Source organism: Maylandia zebra, linkage group LG1 (assembly GCF_041146795.1).
Source record: "Maylandia zebra isolate NMK-2024a linkage group LG1, Mzebra_GT3a, whole genome shotgun sequence".
Lineage (NCBI taxonomy): Eukaryota > Metazoa > Chordata > Actinopteri > Cichliformes > Cichlidae > Maylandia > Maylandia zebra.
In genome coordinates, this window is record NC_135167.1 from 40,010,687 (window position 1) to 40,027,010 (window position 16,324).

At 39.5% G+C, this 16,324-nt stretch overlaps 1 protein-coding gene and 1 long non-coding RNA gene across 2 annotated transcripts; both read left to right on the forward strand.

Annotated features, from left to right (window-relative positions):
* Positions 1 to 2,233: 2,233 nt before the first annotated feature.
* On the forward strand, positions 2,234 to 7,270 carry LOC143412567 (uncharacterized). Its single transcript, XR_013093107.1, has 4 exons — positions 2,234 to 2,320; positions 5,880 to 5,975; positions 6,079 to 6,104; positions 6,662 to 7,270. It is a non-coding gene; the product is annotated as an uncharacterized LOC143412567 (long non-coding RNA).
* Positions 7,271 to 10,329: 3,059 nt separating this feature from the next.
* On the forward strand, positions 10,330 to 13,333 carry LOC143412621 (uncharacterized). The gene is made up of 4 exons (XM_076874064.1): positions 10,330 to 10,436; positions 11,417 to 11,608; positions 11,702 to 11,727; positions 12,026 to 13,333. The coding sequence occupies exons 1-4, from the start codon at positions 10,379 to 10,381 to the stop codon at positions 12,092 to 12,094; spliced, it is 345 nt and encodes a 114-aa protein (XP_076730179.1). The 5' UTR covers positions 10,330 to 10,378; the 3' UTR covers positions 12,095 to 13,333.
* The last annotated feature ends 2,991 nt before the right edge of the window (positions 13,334 to 16,324 follow it).

A 16,324-nucleotide genomic window follows, 5' to 3' on the forward strand; every position in this document is an offset into this window, starting at 1 on the left:
ATAAATGGATTCAAACTTGAACGGGAAGCCAGTGAAGGGACACTGACACCGGGGTTAGGAGCTCTCATTTGCTTTTACTGGCTACACATTGTGCAGCAGTGTTTTGTAGCAGCTGTAGACGTGAGAGGGAGGCCGGGCTCATTCCACTCAAAGCACAAATACAATAATCCAGGCGAGAGGTGATAAATGCGTGGATCAGTCTCAAGACTGTGGAGATGAGAACGTTATGGTCCACCGTGTTAAAAGCAGCTGTTAGATCTAAAAACACTGTTCCCTGAATCCACGGCTAAAAATAAGTCCTTAAAAAGCCTTAAAAGAGCAGATTCAGTGCTGTGGTGTGTTTTAAACCCAGACTGGGACACGTCCAAAATGTTAGACTTATCAGGATGCCCTTCAGCTGGGTGTAAACAGTTTGTTCCAAGTTGGAGATCGGCCTGTAGTTAGACAAAGTGGAAGGGTCAAAGGTCAGGTGTGTCGAACAAGGGTTGCATCACAGCATGTTTGAAACCTGGCCTCAGGTTTCACGTACCTGCGGTGCTCTCTGGTCTGCGCTGACTGCTCAGCTCCTCCTCGTAGTTGGTGACACTTTCTTCAAAGGTGCGTGAGAGGACGCTCGTCAGCATCAGCACCCGCATCTATAAGCACTCAGAGGAACACATACGCACACATCCACCTGAGCAGCTGCTACAGCACCGCTCGCCCGCGGTGACGAGGGAGACACTCCTCCTCTGATGAGGAATTCAATTCAATTTTATTTACACAGCGCCAAATCACAACAACAGTCTCCTCAAGGCGCTTTATATTGTACAGTACATCCTACAATAATACATACAGAGAAAAACCCAACAATCATATGACCCCCTATGAGCAGCACTTTGGCGACAGTGGGAAGGAAAAAATCCCTTCTAACAGGAAGAAACCTCCGACAGAACCAGGCTCAGGGAGGGGCGGGGCCATCTACTGTGATTGGTTGGGGTGAGAGAAGGAAGACAGGATAAAGACATGCTGTGGAAGAGAGACAGAGATTAATAACAGATATGATTCAGTGCAGAGACAATTTCAACCCTTAGAATGAAATTCTTCACTGCTGGTTGTTTTTATGTCGCCTGTATTGAACAACATGGTCGGAACACACAGTTAATTTTAGTTAGTTTTGTGAACACTTGTTAGGTTTTGTATTGTTGATTGTCATTTATGCTTAGAAATATCTACTTATATAGAGTTTTATAATTAGTTTTAGATTGGTAGAGGTTTGATCCTTGATAGTCTGCAAACTTTGTGTGTATTCCAGAGCACTCTGGGAGCATGGGAGAGGTCGTACCTTGTCTCATTGTTTTATGGTAGGATAAATGCTAAAAGGCGTTTTAGTCCAAGTGCCTTTTGTTTAGATGAACTGCTGGACTTCCAGACCAGCAGGTTTAGGGAAGTCATTTATGGGGACACACACACACACACACACACACACACACACACACACACACACACACACACACACACACACACACACACACACACACACACACAGGCAAGGTACTCTTTGTTTGTATGTAGACGTCATATGTTAATGCATATGACGTCATATTCATGTAACCTCAATAAAAGAGCAGTGTTACGGGGGAGCGGACGAGAGCAACTGGGGTCAAGCGAAGGAACGGCGTTTGTCCGGTTCTCTCCCGTGCACGAGAAACATGAAGAACTTTGCCTACTTCGTGTCTTGCTTGCTGTGTAATTATATTGTCTTCAACGTTCCAGCGAATAGGTTCAAGCTACAAACCTATCAACACTCATAACAGTTTTACTTAGTTTTCCTTTTTTCGCAAAGTCTCGTTTTTATTTCCGTTAACGAAAATGTTTTTTCACTTCTAGTTTTCGTTATTTCGTTAGTTTTCGTTAACGATAACCTTGGTCGGAACACACTGGGGTAAAATAAGACGCATACATTTTCAACTTTTTCATATATTTCTGAGGTTTTTTTTTTAATAAATTTGGCCTTTTCTCTTCACTGACCTTCAATTTCTTCTTATAGATTTATTAGAAAATTGTGAAAAAAAACTGTTTTTGTGAAATTTTACTCTCCTCATCCAGGCTCAAACTTTTTTCTTTGTTTTTTTCAGTGGCCTCACCTTAAAAAGCCTGTTGTGTCCGACTCACAAAGCTGAGGCTCGTTAAAGGCTGTAAGTTTTCTCTCGTTTGGAGAGTTTCCATTTAGACACTCCCCCTCTCTCTCTGTCTGTCTCAGTCAGTTTGTGTCTCTCGTCCAGGATGAATGTGTTGCTCTCCGTCTCTCTCTGGCTTGCTCTGATCATGTCGTCCTGTTGTGGTGAGTGACCTATGACCTTTGACACATCTGTGTTATAAATATTCAGGCTAAACCTACTTTTGCACTCAAAGGTCTGATATTGATCGAGAGATCCATGAAAGTTTTGTGTGTTTCATTCTTTCAGTTACAGGTTGAAGAGTCAATGAGTTTTTTGTTTGTCTGATAGACTAAAAATTACTAAACAAAACTGTAATCGATGACATGTCTTTATAAACTGCTTCTTTATAAACTGGCCTTTGAACTGAAAGCAGAAGCGACCACGAGACTCACGGTTGTTGACGTCTTTCTCTAGAAACCCGGTCATTTCAAAGGACTCAGCTACTTTACTTGTCATGTTGTGTTTGTGGGTTTTAGACTAGTTTAGGACATCGTCCTGGAAATACTCGAGTAGCATAAAATATAATCCTGTTCACATGTTTGTGATTTTATTGTTTCATCAGAAAGCTGGGAGACAAAACAACGTCATTGTAGCAGGCTCGTTAGGAAAAGGATCCAATGCTTCTGTAATATCCACAAACTGAAGTTTTTCCATGTTTTACAAAAATCTGTTAGAATAAAATCTGAGGTTCACTGTAACTTGTGCTTAAAATATATTGGAATATAAAATTATAGATACAAACAAGCACAATGCAGGCGTCAGTTTAAAACTAGGAACAAACTAAAGACAGCATAATGTGTCTGCCTGAAAACAAAAATGTTGCTGCAGATATGACTGCAGTCACGCCTCAGACACTTTGCATTGCATTGTGGGTGTGTGATGTGGACGTGGGTTTACCTTTAGATGTGAAGAAGACAGGAAATGAGGCTAAACTGTAGCTCTGTGGGTATAACATGCAGACACTGTGAAATAATCTGGCCTAGTTATACAGTGCATCTGGAAAGAACAGCACATCACAGACCGGCCTGTGAATGTTGCTCAGAACATGTGCACAGATGCTCACCATCCAACCTGATGGAGCCTGGCAGAACGTCTGCCCAAACTTCTCTGTGTCGGAGTTTAAGGTGAAAATGAATTTGATCTATTATGGAATAAGACTGTAACAATACACATGAATATGTAATGCAGCAGGTAAAGACGGTGTTGAACTCGTCTTCTATTTGCTCAGTAAATATATTTCTAAAGGCGCTACTGGTTGGTAACAACCCATCCAATCCACTCAAGCGAGATCGTGGATTTCATCTGGTGTTACTCACTGTCAAGCATTTTCTGGCTTCTCTGCAGCTTAACTCCCCCATGAGGGAGAGCACTGAGAGGAAATGTTTTGAATTTCACTTCTTTATTTGTTGGCACGAGCCCAAAAGCTACAAACATTATTCCCAGAAACTTGTGCATCCTTGTATTCACGCAGCAGGCTGTGTTGGGTGTTTTGGTCGTGAGCTGGCACAGAAACGTTTTAGGAAGTGGGGAGATGAACCTGGAGCATGAAGCAACTGCTGGGCTTCCAGTAAAGTTAGCAACAAATAAGCCAAGGTCTTGACCAGGGTTAAAATTGTGCAAGAATAAGATTTTGAATAGTAAAAGTCCTCTATTGAAGATAAATATAACATATACACATCCATGGTGTGCCCTGTGTCTCACAACAGACCTCAGAATTATTTCCCTGCTTAAGAAAAAACACTTTACAGCATCTAACCAAGTGAAGAAGACTCAGTGGGATGTCACTGTCAAACCCTCATGGTACTCCTGAGCAAGAAGGCCGGAGTAGACTTCACCAGAAAACATCTAAAGCTGCACAAAGAACAAAATAACAGAATAAATGAAACCGAGGTTGACGTCTATCAGAAGGAGAAACAGCTCTGAAGCACATGGGCTCTCTAATATGATGGAGACAATATTACTGCAGGGCTGCCAGTGGCTCGGGGTCACTGGTGTTTATTACTTCAACCAGGGAGGTTCTGGTTTTGGTAGCATTTGCATGCATTTGTCATTCTTCTAGTGTGTTGTCTGTGAAACGCCAAGACTGACATGATGAATTCATTAAATACATAATTAAATAATTAATTAAATGTGTCATGCATATTTATTTAATTATTTCCAATTTTAATTAATTATTTATTTATTTCACATTTTATTTCTTTATTTCCAATTTTAATTAATTATTTATTTATTTCCAATTTTAATTAATTATTTATTTATTTCACATTTTATTTCTTTATTTCACATTTTAATTAATTATTTATTTATTTCACATTTTATTTATTTATTTCACATTTTAATTAATTATTTCTTTATTTCACATTTTAATTAATTATTTCTTTATTTCACATTTTATTTCTTTATTTCACATTTTAATTAATTATTTCTTTATTTCACATTTTAATTAATTATTTCTTTATTTCACATTTTATTTCTTTATTTCACATTTTAATTAATTATTTCTTTATTTCACATTTTAATTAATTATTTCTTTATTTCACATTTTATTTCTTTATTTCACATTTTAATTAATTATTTCTTTATTTCACATTTTAATTAATTATTTCTTTATTTCACATTTTATTTCTTTATTTCACATTTTAATTAATTATTTCTTTATTTCACATTTTAATTAATTATTTCTTTATTTCACATTTTATTTATTTATTTCACATTTTAATTAATTATTTAATGGTGTATTTCATTGATTCATTATGTCAGTCTTGGCGTTCCATAGCTGTTATGTTGATGATCCATTCAAACTCTGCTCACAAAGTCTTCAAGGTCAACTTTATGATTTTATGTATGGAAAATTGACAAAATGCCCAATAGTGTGGGTGCATCATCAACATGTAGGAAGTACCATATAAAGATTTAGTCACCTTTGACCTCTGACCTCTTCTTCAAGGCCAAAACAATAATAATAATACTGAGGGAAATATACATTTCCTCAGGGGTCCAATATTACATCATGTATATTCTCATATTTATAATTATATATTACATAGAGCTATTTAAACTTGCTTCTTTTTCTGTTTGTATTGACAACATACAGACATGTTGGAAATTTATAGATACACATTCTGTATATCGTGTCCCTTTGGACCTCTGACCTCTTCTTCAAGGTCAAAATGAGGTCAAAGTTTTTTAAAATGTCTTTAAAAGTACGATTAAAATTCTGCTACCTTTGCTTGCGTGGCCAAGATTTAGGACATGATACTGAATACAAACAAAGATAACAATTTGTGAAATACAGTACTCCCCTCAAAGCAGATACGGCCCAGAGCCGGCGCGTGCAGATGAACTGTGACGTGTACGGAGCGAGGGATCGGACAGACCTTCATGGTGCAAACGCGTAACGATCCAAAGACACTGAAGAGTTTCTCAAAGCAAAGGAGTTGATTTTCTTCAACATGGGAGGGAGCGCGCTGTGGTCAGCTGCAGTAAAAGCACAGCATTTGGTAAAAACCATGAAAACGCTCGTGATTCCTAAACAGCTCAAACATCTCCATGAAAGCTGAATGGATTGTTTTAAAGTCTTTTAAAGTTTAGCACAGCCACTGTTAGCAAGAGGAAAACGGCCTCCTTTAAATCCCAGCTGCTCACATGTTGTTGATGTTTGCGCTTCATTTTCCTCCACAGGACACGAGACGGAAGAGCTGACCACCGATCACACAGTCACACAGCCGACAGACTACGACTACAACGACCACACCTTTGATTACTCCAGCTTCCCCGGTAACAGCAGAGACCCACGCAAACACACAAACTCTGTTTAGTAACTGAGACTTGATGGCACTACCATCAGCATCTGTGCTTTTCTGTGTCTTTGTGTTTTCAGAGGTACAGCTTATGATCCCAAACAAGGTGAGCGCTTTAAAAAAAAGGTTTTATGTCCATGTATGTTCAGACGCATTGTTAAAGGACAAATTCACAATATTTAACTCACATTTATATATATGCTGTATTCTGTTTATTAGTATTTTCTGACATTTTGTGTTTATCCTGGTCGAGGGTTCAAATAATAAATTCTAGTGAGCCAAAAATTTGGGCTTCAGATATTTTTTTCTACTCTTTTCTCGATGACATCATAGAATAAGTCTAATGTGGCTGTGTTCTGTTTTCAGTGAGACACAAAAAGCAATAAAATCTTTATTATCCATAAATCATCCTTAAAGTAAATGTTAGTCAACATTATTAAACTTTAAGAGAAGTTGCTCCTTTTAACATTTTAAATATTAATTAAAATACATGTTGATAGTGAGTACTGATTACTTATTGTTGATTATGTTAATTCCACAGCTTTAAAGGTTCAGAGCTGATACGTTTAAATTTTAGTCTGGATAAAAATAATAAAGTTCATAAATGTGGATCCGTGTCAAACATCACATATCAAAGTAGCTGAACCATGTGGCTTCTCTCAGGGCTCAGGGATTGGCCAGCTGAACCTGGTACTCCTGCTGGGATTGGTGATTCTTCACGCCTGGAATTGATTGGTGGGCGGAGCCAAGGACGAGCTATCATTTGATGATTTCTGAACTCACTTCCTGTTATGCATCTGCAACTTTCAGCTTCTTCTTTCACATCTCTGCACCTCGATTAACCGCAGCGGGGTTTCCTCCCGGAGGCCAGAGGAAGTCAAGCTTCCCCATTTTTTAAATTTAAGTTTCATTTTAATAAAAGCAGTTTTTTTTAAAGCAATAGATCCTGTATCACTCTCAACACTGGCATCGTTAGTGTAGTCCAATCATCTTTATGCTCGCCTCCTTTGAGCCAATCAGCCTCCGCTCTGCACGGTTTAAATTTCAGTGCTCTTCCTTCATTCTCCCTCTCCGACTCTCCTTTCTAAAAACCCGCCTCCCTCCTCCCCACCCCGCTGAGTCACTCGAGCTCCGTCCAAGCCTCAGGGTTCACCTTCACCACCACCAGCGTCTGACTCTGATGGGCCACCAGCAGCCATCGGAGTCCAGTCACCAAATAGATTCATCAAAATAAATTTCTTTCTCAATAAATGATGTTCAATTCTTCTGAAATGTTCTCTCTTTATTGAAATAAAATACAAAACACGAGGTTGGTGTCACACGTTTGTGATGGCGTAAATAACTGTTTTAAGTCTGAAAGGGAGCCGGTGGAATTTATCACTTATTAAAGTTTATTAAGACGCACATGAAGAAGTACAAACAGGCTGTCTACAGCCTCATTAGCTGTAAGTATGTGCACATAATATAATAATGATAATAATAGTCATATCCAGATGAGCAGAGTGGGAATCCTCTCTGTACATAATGTTTTTCCCCTCTGCTCATCCTGTGTTTTCTTCAAACAGTAGCAGCGTTTCCACTTATATCCTGTTGGCCAACAACGCCGGACGCCGTCATCGGCACCGTGGGCCTGATCAACCTGGTCCTTGATTATCTGCATCCTTGATTTCATGCACTTCCTGACTCAGCCCTCCACATTTATCCAGGTTTGCTGGCTCTAAGTGAACTCCGGCTTGTGCCCATAAAAGGTTAATATGTAATAAGCTCAAATTTCAACAGTACAAAATGCAGTGAGTAGTTGATCCTTACACATCAAACTAAGACAACAGTCTGCTTTGGTGATGGGAGGGTCATCGGCCGTCTTTTGCTCTAATCGGAAACTCTTTGAATCTCTGTGGATCTCCTCACTGAGATCCGCAGCAGACTTTGAGAGTATATAAATATGTGAAAGTGACAAATCTGTGTAACGTGTCCTACAGCATCACTGACCCCCGGTCCCGGCTTGTGACTGATGCTGTAAATAGCGAGCAGGTTAGGGTTTTTCACAGGAGTCAGGGGCAGAGCCAACAAACCGTGCACATCTCTTCTTCACAGCAAGTGTTTGTGCAGCATGTGGCAGACACTTCAACAAGTTCGAAGGAGCTGCACATCTTACCTTTGATGTAAGAGTGTTACAACAAAAGGAGCAGTCCGGCGGTTCCCTCGCGCCTTCCTGTTCATGAGGTCATCTTTCACACACTTTAAAGAGTCACTTTGACTCACGAGCAGATAAACCAACACAGAAAGTCAGACAACGTTTTAGTTTTGACAGTAACATCAGAAACAGAAAGTCCCAAGCTTTAAATTTAAAAGAAAATTATAACACTAATAATAAAATGAATCTTTCTTTGCCCATGTGACAGATCTCCACTACACTTCATTAAATGTTGCAGTTTTTTAGTTTTGTTATCAGATAAATACATTCAAATCTAGTCGGCTCAGCCCTCACAGACGAGTTTACGGTGAGTAACAGCAGCTTAGTTCCAGTGAGCACAAGAACCGAGTGAAGTTTTACTAAGTTAAATGGAAAATTAAATATCCATCCATCCATCCATCTTCATCCGCTTTATCTCCGGCTCCCTTCTCCCATCAGTCGCGAACAAGACCCCGAGATACTTGAACTCCTCCACTTGGGGCAGGAACTCATCCCCGACCCGGAGTGGGCACTCCACCCTTTTCCGGCTGAGAACCAAAAATCTGAAGGAGAAATAAATCTGTGCTGAAGGAAAAAAAATGTCCATCCCGGTTTTCCCTCCAAGGCACGAGCGATAAGCAGAGTTCTGTCCTTTCCTTCTAAGATTCCTAATTATTTAAAGTAACACTCAGGTATGCCATTCAGCGTGTTAGTACGAGCTCGGGAGCAGCTTGGGAGAACAAGAAAACAGAGACTGCTTTAGGTTGCCTTCCCAATCGACTCAAAGGTTTATTTAGTACATAACAGCTTATATAGAGGAAAAAAAGGTTCGTGTGTCAGCTTTCCCAGTTCAAACCGGTACAGACCAAATAAGGAAACGTCTTCCTGCCTTGTGAGCAAAGACGTATCCTGTGTGTAGTTTATCAGTTCAGCTACAATTTATGATCATCCCAGCAAAATACACTCCTAGACATAGAATACAGAGTTCTTTCATTAGTGAATTCTGAAACAAACCACCTGGCCTTTAACGAGCCTTTTTCTAAGAGACAAAGAAAAAGGGAGGATGGGAGTAAGGAAGTGGTCTCGTCTCTGTGGTGTTTTCGACCTTGGGGTACCAGCCTGTGAGTCTTACACATTAATTCTTGGGTCAGAGAGAAAGAGAAAAACAACTATTAAATGGGCCTTATTGAGTAACTCTTTTCTGTATAATATCACAATAAAACAATATCCTGTAAATGCTACCATGGTATCAAAATATCACAACATGTGCATTCACAGAAATACGAGCTGTTAACTGCTTATGGTAACTGAACAAACATGCAGACTTCTGTGTTTCTTGTACACAGGTCGTGCTGGTCTTGCACATAGCAACAGTTTAGCAACCACATGTCCTCTCTCCACTTAAAGTCAAGATACGTGTGAAAACCACCAAACCCTCTATGCACAGTGACAGTGCATCTACTTACACTACTTTCTCTGGTAGTCAGCAAGCGTATATGCAGGTATGAACACTCTTTGGCTGAAAGAAAAAAGAAAAGCAAAGAAAGAAAATGATTTTAAAGCAGAGTTTTTTCTAATTAATATTTAATTCATTGCTTATATTCCTTTCTTATACATTTTATCCTCATCTGCTGTTAGTTGCTGGTGTGGACTGCAGAAACACAGACGTTGGTGTGAGTTGAGTGACCATGAGGGAGATAGTCGGGACAACAAATGTGTGAAACAATATGACCTCCTCAGAGTATCAGTGAGCTTTCACTGGACAAACAACTGGAATCATGTCCTGCAGCTGCTGATGTTTTTGCTTCTGTCGTCTGCAGCTTTGTGCAACGCTGCTTCTGGGAGCATTTTTATTGGCTCTCTTCCACAGCATGTCTTGTTTGTATGTCTGTTCACAATAGTCTAGTATGAATGCCTGTTGGGTAGATTTTCATCTTTAGTAAAAGCTGTACGACTCATGAAAACACTTAAATTTATGCCTTTTTCACATAAGCAGCAGGGCAGATTGGGGTCCAATTCTGGCCCCCGAGCCTTATGTTTGATGTAACTGTCACATCTAGAAAGTGTTTGGCTCACCTAACGAGTCCGGGCTTGCTGATAACAGATAAACTCGTTTCGTGGGAAAATAAAGTTTTTGTTTAAAGTGTCAGAGGACTCAGATCTCATTCCCACGCTCTCTCTCTGCCAGTTTGTGTCTCTCGTCCAGGATGAACCCGTTACTGTCCGCCTGTCTCTGGCTGACTCTGAGCGTGTTAGTCTGCTGTGGTGAGTGAACTGCAACCAGAAGCTTAGATGTTATAAATTATAAATTAATGTTATAAATGTGTCTTTGTGAATAGGAGATTTTTAAAAAAAGTGTTTGTTCTTTGTTTGCACAGTCATCCGTCGCTGTAACGCGGTCTCGCGGATTTTTTTTGTGTGTGTGCGCGTGCAACTTTCCATGTTTAGGCTATTTTTTTGTTTTTGTTTTTTTGTTCTTTTTTTTTAAACCCCGCATTGTGTTCTGCGTCCTGATTGGCTGCGGACCGTTATAAATAATCGTGCCGTGTCTCCTGTGCAGTACAGAATGCGTTCAGCTTGTCAAATTTACATAAATCTTCCCTCGCTGGCAGCGTGACTCTGAAGTGCTGCACTGTATGTTTGTAAGTTTTCTCCACCAAACACAACAATGTCGATGAAACGTTTTGCAGCGTCAGAGGCTCCTGCGGGTGACTTTGATTCTATAACACTGGACTTATTTGTTTCTACGAAGGTTTGAACTTTGAGAGTTTAAACAAGAGAGAAAAGTGTGTAAATGTTCATGCCTGTCTGAGAAAAGTGTATAAAGTGTGTGGTTTGGGGGGGTTACAGTCTTAAAACGTCTATAACAATTGGAAAAAAATTAAGTTGGCTGCTTCGCGGATTTCGCTGGTTATTAATGGGATGTCCTGATGTGGCGCACAGGTCACGGCCTCGCCTTCAAACCGAAAGCAAAACTGACAGCCTTTTTTTTTCTGACCAATTAGCTCCAAACATCCAAAGACTTCAGACTGTTCAGATGACCTTTATTTTCCAAAGCTGTTAAAAAGCTTCATATTAATTAAATAAAATATTAATCCAGGGTAATACTATATTTAATAATATTTATTACATATACAGAATGAATTATAATTGGGTTGTTTTATAAAGGGTGTGTATGTGTATGTCAGCCAACTTCTGTCAGCTTACGTGCTTTTTATTTTGTTTCTGCTGAATTTTTATCACAGAAAACAGTGAAAAAGAAGACTGGGACCATTATGACCTCACAGAGTTTAACTGGACCGACTATACTGACTTCAACTTGATGGATTACAATGACTTCAACTTGACCGACCCTGTCGACTTCAACTTGACGGACCTTGACTACAGCTATGACTATATCGAATTCAGCACTGACCTTGTCCACACTTCTTTTAAAGGTAACAGCAGCGCACCAACACAGCACAGACACTTTGTCTATTATTGGTACTTTGGTACTGATGCCAGTATCTGTGCTTTCTCCTGTCTTTTAGAGGATGAGTCCAATTTCAGGAACAAGGTGAGAAATCCTGTTTTGTTGGGGTTTTTTTTAGACGTGTCAGTAAAGGACAGATTTATAGTTTTAACTTAAAACAAGAAAATATTTATTTATTGATTCTGCTTTTCTGTATTTTCCGTCACATACTGTCTGTCACTCTAACACAGCCACAGTTTCAAAGACAGTGTTTGCAAAACAAATCCAGATCTCACATGATGGCATCATGAGTCACAAAAGAAGCTGCTAGCATACAACATTTCACCTTTTTTGTGCCAGATAAACATGCATGTATGTGTGTCTGTGTCGTTCACTCTCTCAGGCCTCAGGGATTGGTCAGCTGAAGCTCGTGTTCCTGCTGGGATTGGCTGTCCTTCAGATGTGGAATTGACAAAGATCATGGTGACGATAACACGGTCATCAATGATTCGTTTTAGTTAAAATTACATTACAACATAATGTCACGTTATGCTGTAATGACATAGGACCGAAAATGGAACAAAAACCAACATCGTCCACTTATTGGCTAAAACTGTAATAAAATATCTGCGGACAAAAAAAACAAACCAACAAAACTTTTTTGACAACATTTGATTCATGGAGTCATTGTTTGCAGTTCCTCTATCCGGTCGTTAAGTCTGACGTCACTAGCCGTGTCTGCGCCTAAACTCCGCTGCAGGTCCATATATCAAACGATCACTGTGGCATTACTGAGAGTTAAAAACTGTCTAAAGTCTTTCATCTTTAATAAAATGATCAGCGTTCTGCTCTACCAGGTGTAACAATTGAGTTTAACATCCAGGCATCCATGAAAACGGCCATTTAACAGAGTTAGAAGTTAGCAGGGAGTTAGCTCGCTAGCTTCTATCTAAATACAATATAGCATGTCCTGACTGCGGGGTTTTGGAAACAAATTAAAACGTACAGCTCTGTTATCACTTCCAACATAAATGAAGACAGAAAACTAAACAGCAGTGACGTTTGTAGGGTTACTGAAGTTGGGCTAGCTGGTATATAATGATGTGCTACGTGACCGCTAGCGACACAGCTATGTTAGCATAATATAAACAAGCTAACTTTTTTTCCACTCGATAAAAGTTAACGTGAGTGTTCTGGGTGGTCAGGAACAAATGTAATCGCATGGCAGGATGCTGTAAAAGGACCAAACTTCAGCCAGGAGAACAACTGAGATAATCCATCCACAATACGAGGTTAGTCATTCATATACTGCTGCATGGGCTGGGCTGTAGTTACATCCTAAGGTTTTAAAAACTGAGCTTAAATAAATGATTAGCGGTAATAAAAGCCGAGGGAGGTCAACAGTGATCACTGACTGTTTCAGGAGCTTTTTGAGATCAAATAGAAGAAAATACAAAACATTAAACATGTTAACAACACAAAAGCCATAAACGCAGACTACTTTAGGCCCGGAAGTAGGATCCGTCGCGTCATCACTTAACGACCGGATAGGTCACTAGTGCATCTTTCTATGGTCACGTCTTCTTTCATCTTATTATGAAAGCTGAGTTCTTCTCAGGTTCAGTCTCGTATATTTGTGTTTTAGATTTTTAACTAAATGAGAAATTTAGTTATAAAAGAATGTTTGAATAAAAACGCACACTGATAAAAATATTTGCTGTGACTTTTTAATGATTACTTCATGCAGCTAATTTTAATTAGCTTTGGTCCTTCACAGAAACTCTTTAATAAAATATTTGATTTATTCATTACAATCTGTGCAATCTTCTATTTAGGTAGTGCTATTTATTACCCATATTTACTTCTTTACAAGGAAAATATACATCTTTCAATACAAAACTATCATAATTTAAATTTTAATCATTGAATCATTGAATCATTGCCTCTGAAATGCCTCAATGCATTTGTGTAAGTCATTTAAAGCGCAGCAATGTGAAAGACTTGAATAGTGACAAACAAAGGTGTACATAGTTATTAATCTGAATGATGTTTAAGCGTTCACATTATTGTTATCCTGCTTCACGTTTTTGTCAAGTTATTCGGCGCTTCTGTACAGCAGGAGTTTTTAGGGATGATGTAACTCAACAGGTTACAGAGGCAGGATGATAATCAAAATCTTAGCATACTGTACGTAAAAGGTCAAATGAGTGCATTCATGAGGCTAAGTGCTCCTTCTTTGATTGTAATCATGTCTGTGCCACTTTGTATCTGTGGGTTTGTGATGTTGTTACGTTCCCGTAAAAGGGTCCAGGCGATGAGGGGGGGAAGTAACAAAAAGTGTCCGGGTCAGAAAAAGGAGTCAAGGAGGCAAAAAGGTTAAATTAAATAGTTTTATTAAAGTAGCTCAACTAAAAGAGACGGACAAGCTGCTATCACCATTTAAGGAAAACAAACACAACTCAAGCGGTGGTCAATAAAGTAAAAAGTAAGTCAAAAAGAGAGCAGCTCACTAGCTGCAACCACACAACCACACAGCTCACTAGCTGCAACCACACAACTCACTAACTGCAACCACACAACCACACAGCTCACTAGCTGCAACCACACAAACACACAGCTCACTAGCTGCAACCACACTAATGGCACGCTGGCTCAGAGCTCACCTTTCCCTGGGATTAAATACTTTTAATTACTGACGAGAGTCAGCTGCACAAAAGAAAGGTGGCAGCTAAGGCAGGAGAGATGGTCGGACACGCCCACACAGACAACTTCAGGAGGCCGCTCTGCCAGGGCCGTAACAATGTTCACATCAGTTTGAATTTCGAGCACAGATGGTGTCTAAACGTCTAGCTTTGTGGGTATAAAACACAGATAAAGTACTGACACTGTAAACTCTGCAGCTTTTACATCCCCACCCCCTATTTTTTTTGTGTGTGTGTGTTTGTCAAACTTAATAATATTTAATAAATATTTCAGATCATCAAAGAAATTTAAATATTAACAAAGAAAACAGAAAATGCAGTTTATAAAAGAGGCAGTTTATTATTCAGGGGGAAAAAAATAATCAAAATCCAAACAGTCAATCTTCCCAAAAAAGAGTACTCCGAACTGAGGGGATTGCACTACCAGAAGGAAACATTGCAGACACTGAGGACGCCTACGAGTACCTGGGAATCCCACAGGAAAATAGGAACCATGAACAGGCTGCTAGGAAAGCTGCAACCACCAAGTACCTACAGAGGGTCAGGCAAGTCCTGAGGAGTCAGCTGAACGGTAAGAACAAGATCTATCAACACTTATGACCTGCCAGTCATCAGATACAGTCACAGAGTACTAGATTTATCAGAAACCTCACTGGAGTATCCTAGAACTAGGCTCAGGGAGGGGAACTAGTTTTTCAGCGTCACTCTGAGACAGGATATTTCTAACTTTAGAGATGTTGCACAAATGGAAGAAAGCAGTCTTACATATTTGTTTAATATGTGCGTTGAAGGACATGTCCTGGTCAAAAATGACTCCAAGGTTCCTCACAGTGTTACTGGAGGCCAAGGTAATGCCATCCAGAGTAAGAATCTGGTTAGATATCATATTTCTAAGCTTTTCAGGGCCGAGTACAATAACCTCAGTTTTATCTGAATTAAGAAGCAGAACGTTAGCGGCCATCCAGGTCTTTATGTCTTTAAGACATTCCTGCAGTGTAACTCATTGGTGTGTGTTATCTGGCTTCATGGACAGATAGAGCTGGGTGTCATCTGCATAGCAGTGTAAATGTATGCTATGTCTTCTAATGATACTGCCTAAGGGAAGCATGTATAATGTAAACAGAATTGGTCCTAGCACTGAACCCTGTGGAACTCCATAATTAACCTCAGTGTGTGAAGAGGACTCTCCATTTACATGCACAAACTGGAGTCTATTAGATAGCTATGACACAAACCACTGCAGTGCAGTACCTGTAATACCTACAGCATGTTCTAATCGCTCTAATAGGATATTATGGTCAACAGTATCGAACGCTGCACTGAGGTCTAGCAGGACAAGCACAGAGATGAGTCCACTGTCAGAGGCCATAAGAAGATCATTTGTAACCTTCACTAAAGCTGTTTCTGTGCTGTGATGAGCTCTGAAACCTGACTGAAACTCTTCCAATAAACCATTCCTCTGCAGATGATCTGTTAGCTGTTTGACAACTACTCTTTCAAGGATGTTTGATATGAAAGGAAGGTTGGAGATTGGCCTATAATTGACCATAAGGAACAAGTAGAAGTCAGCTCTACTATGTTTTAGTACAACGCGTTCTTCAGGCATTAGACTCATCAGCAAAATGAAAGCGGGATTTTAAAGCCACAGCAAGACTTTTACCATCTTGAGGCTTTTAAGCGGGCGACTTTCATTTTCCTGCAGACACAACGAAAGCAGAAGTGAAAGTTGTCAAATGTGCAACAGTTTTTGGTGGTTTTATTTTATTGGCTTGTTTTTTGAGCATAATTGTCTATTTTGTCTTCACATAACTGCGTGATGAATTTAGAGGCTGCATAAATGGCTATAAGCTGAATATGGACTTTTATTTCTTTTTTTTCAGTAAATACCTGAAGCTGGAAATCAGCCAAAAAGGTCAAATTTATTACAAGGAAATCAAACCATATAAAATCCCACTGTATGAGTCTGTATATTACACCAGAGTCTTGATGCATCTCAATCA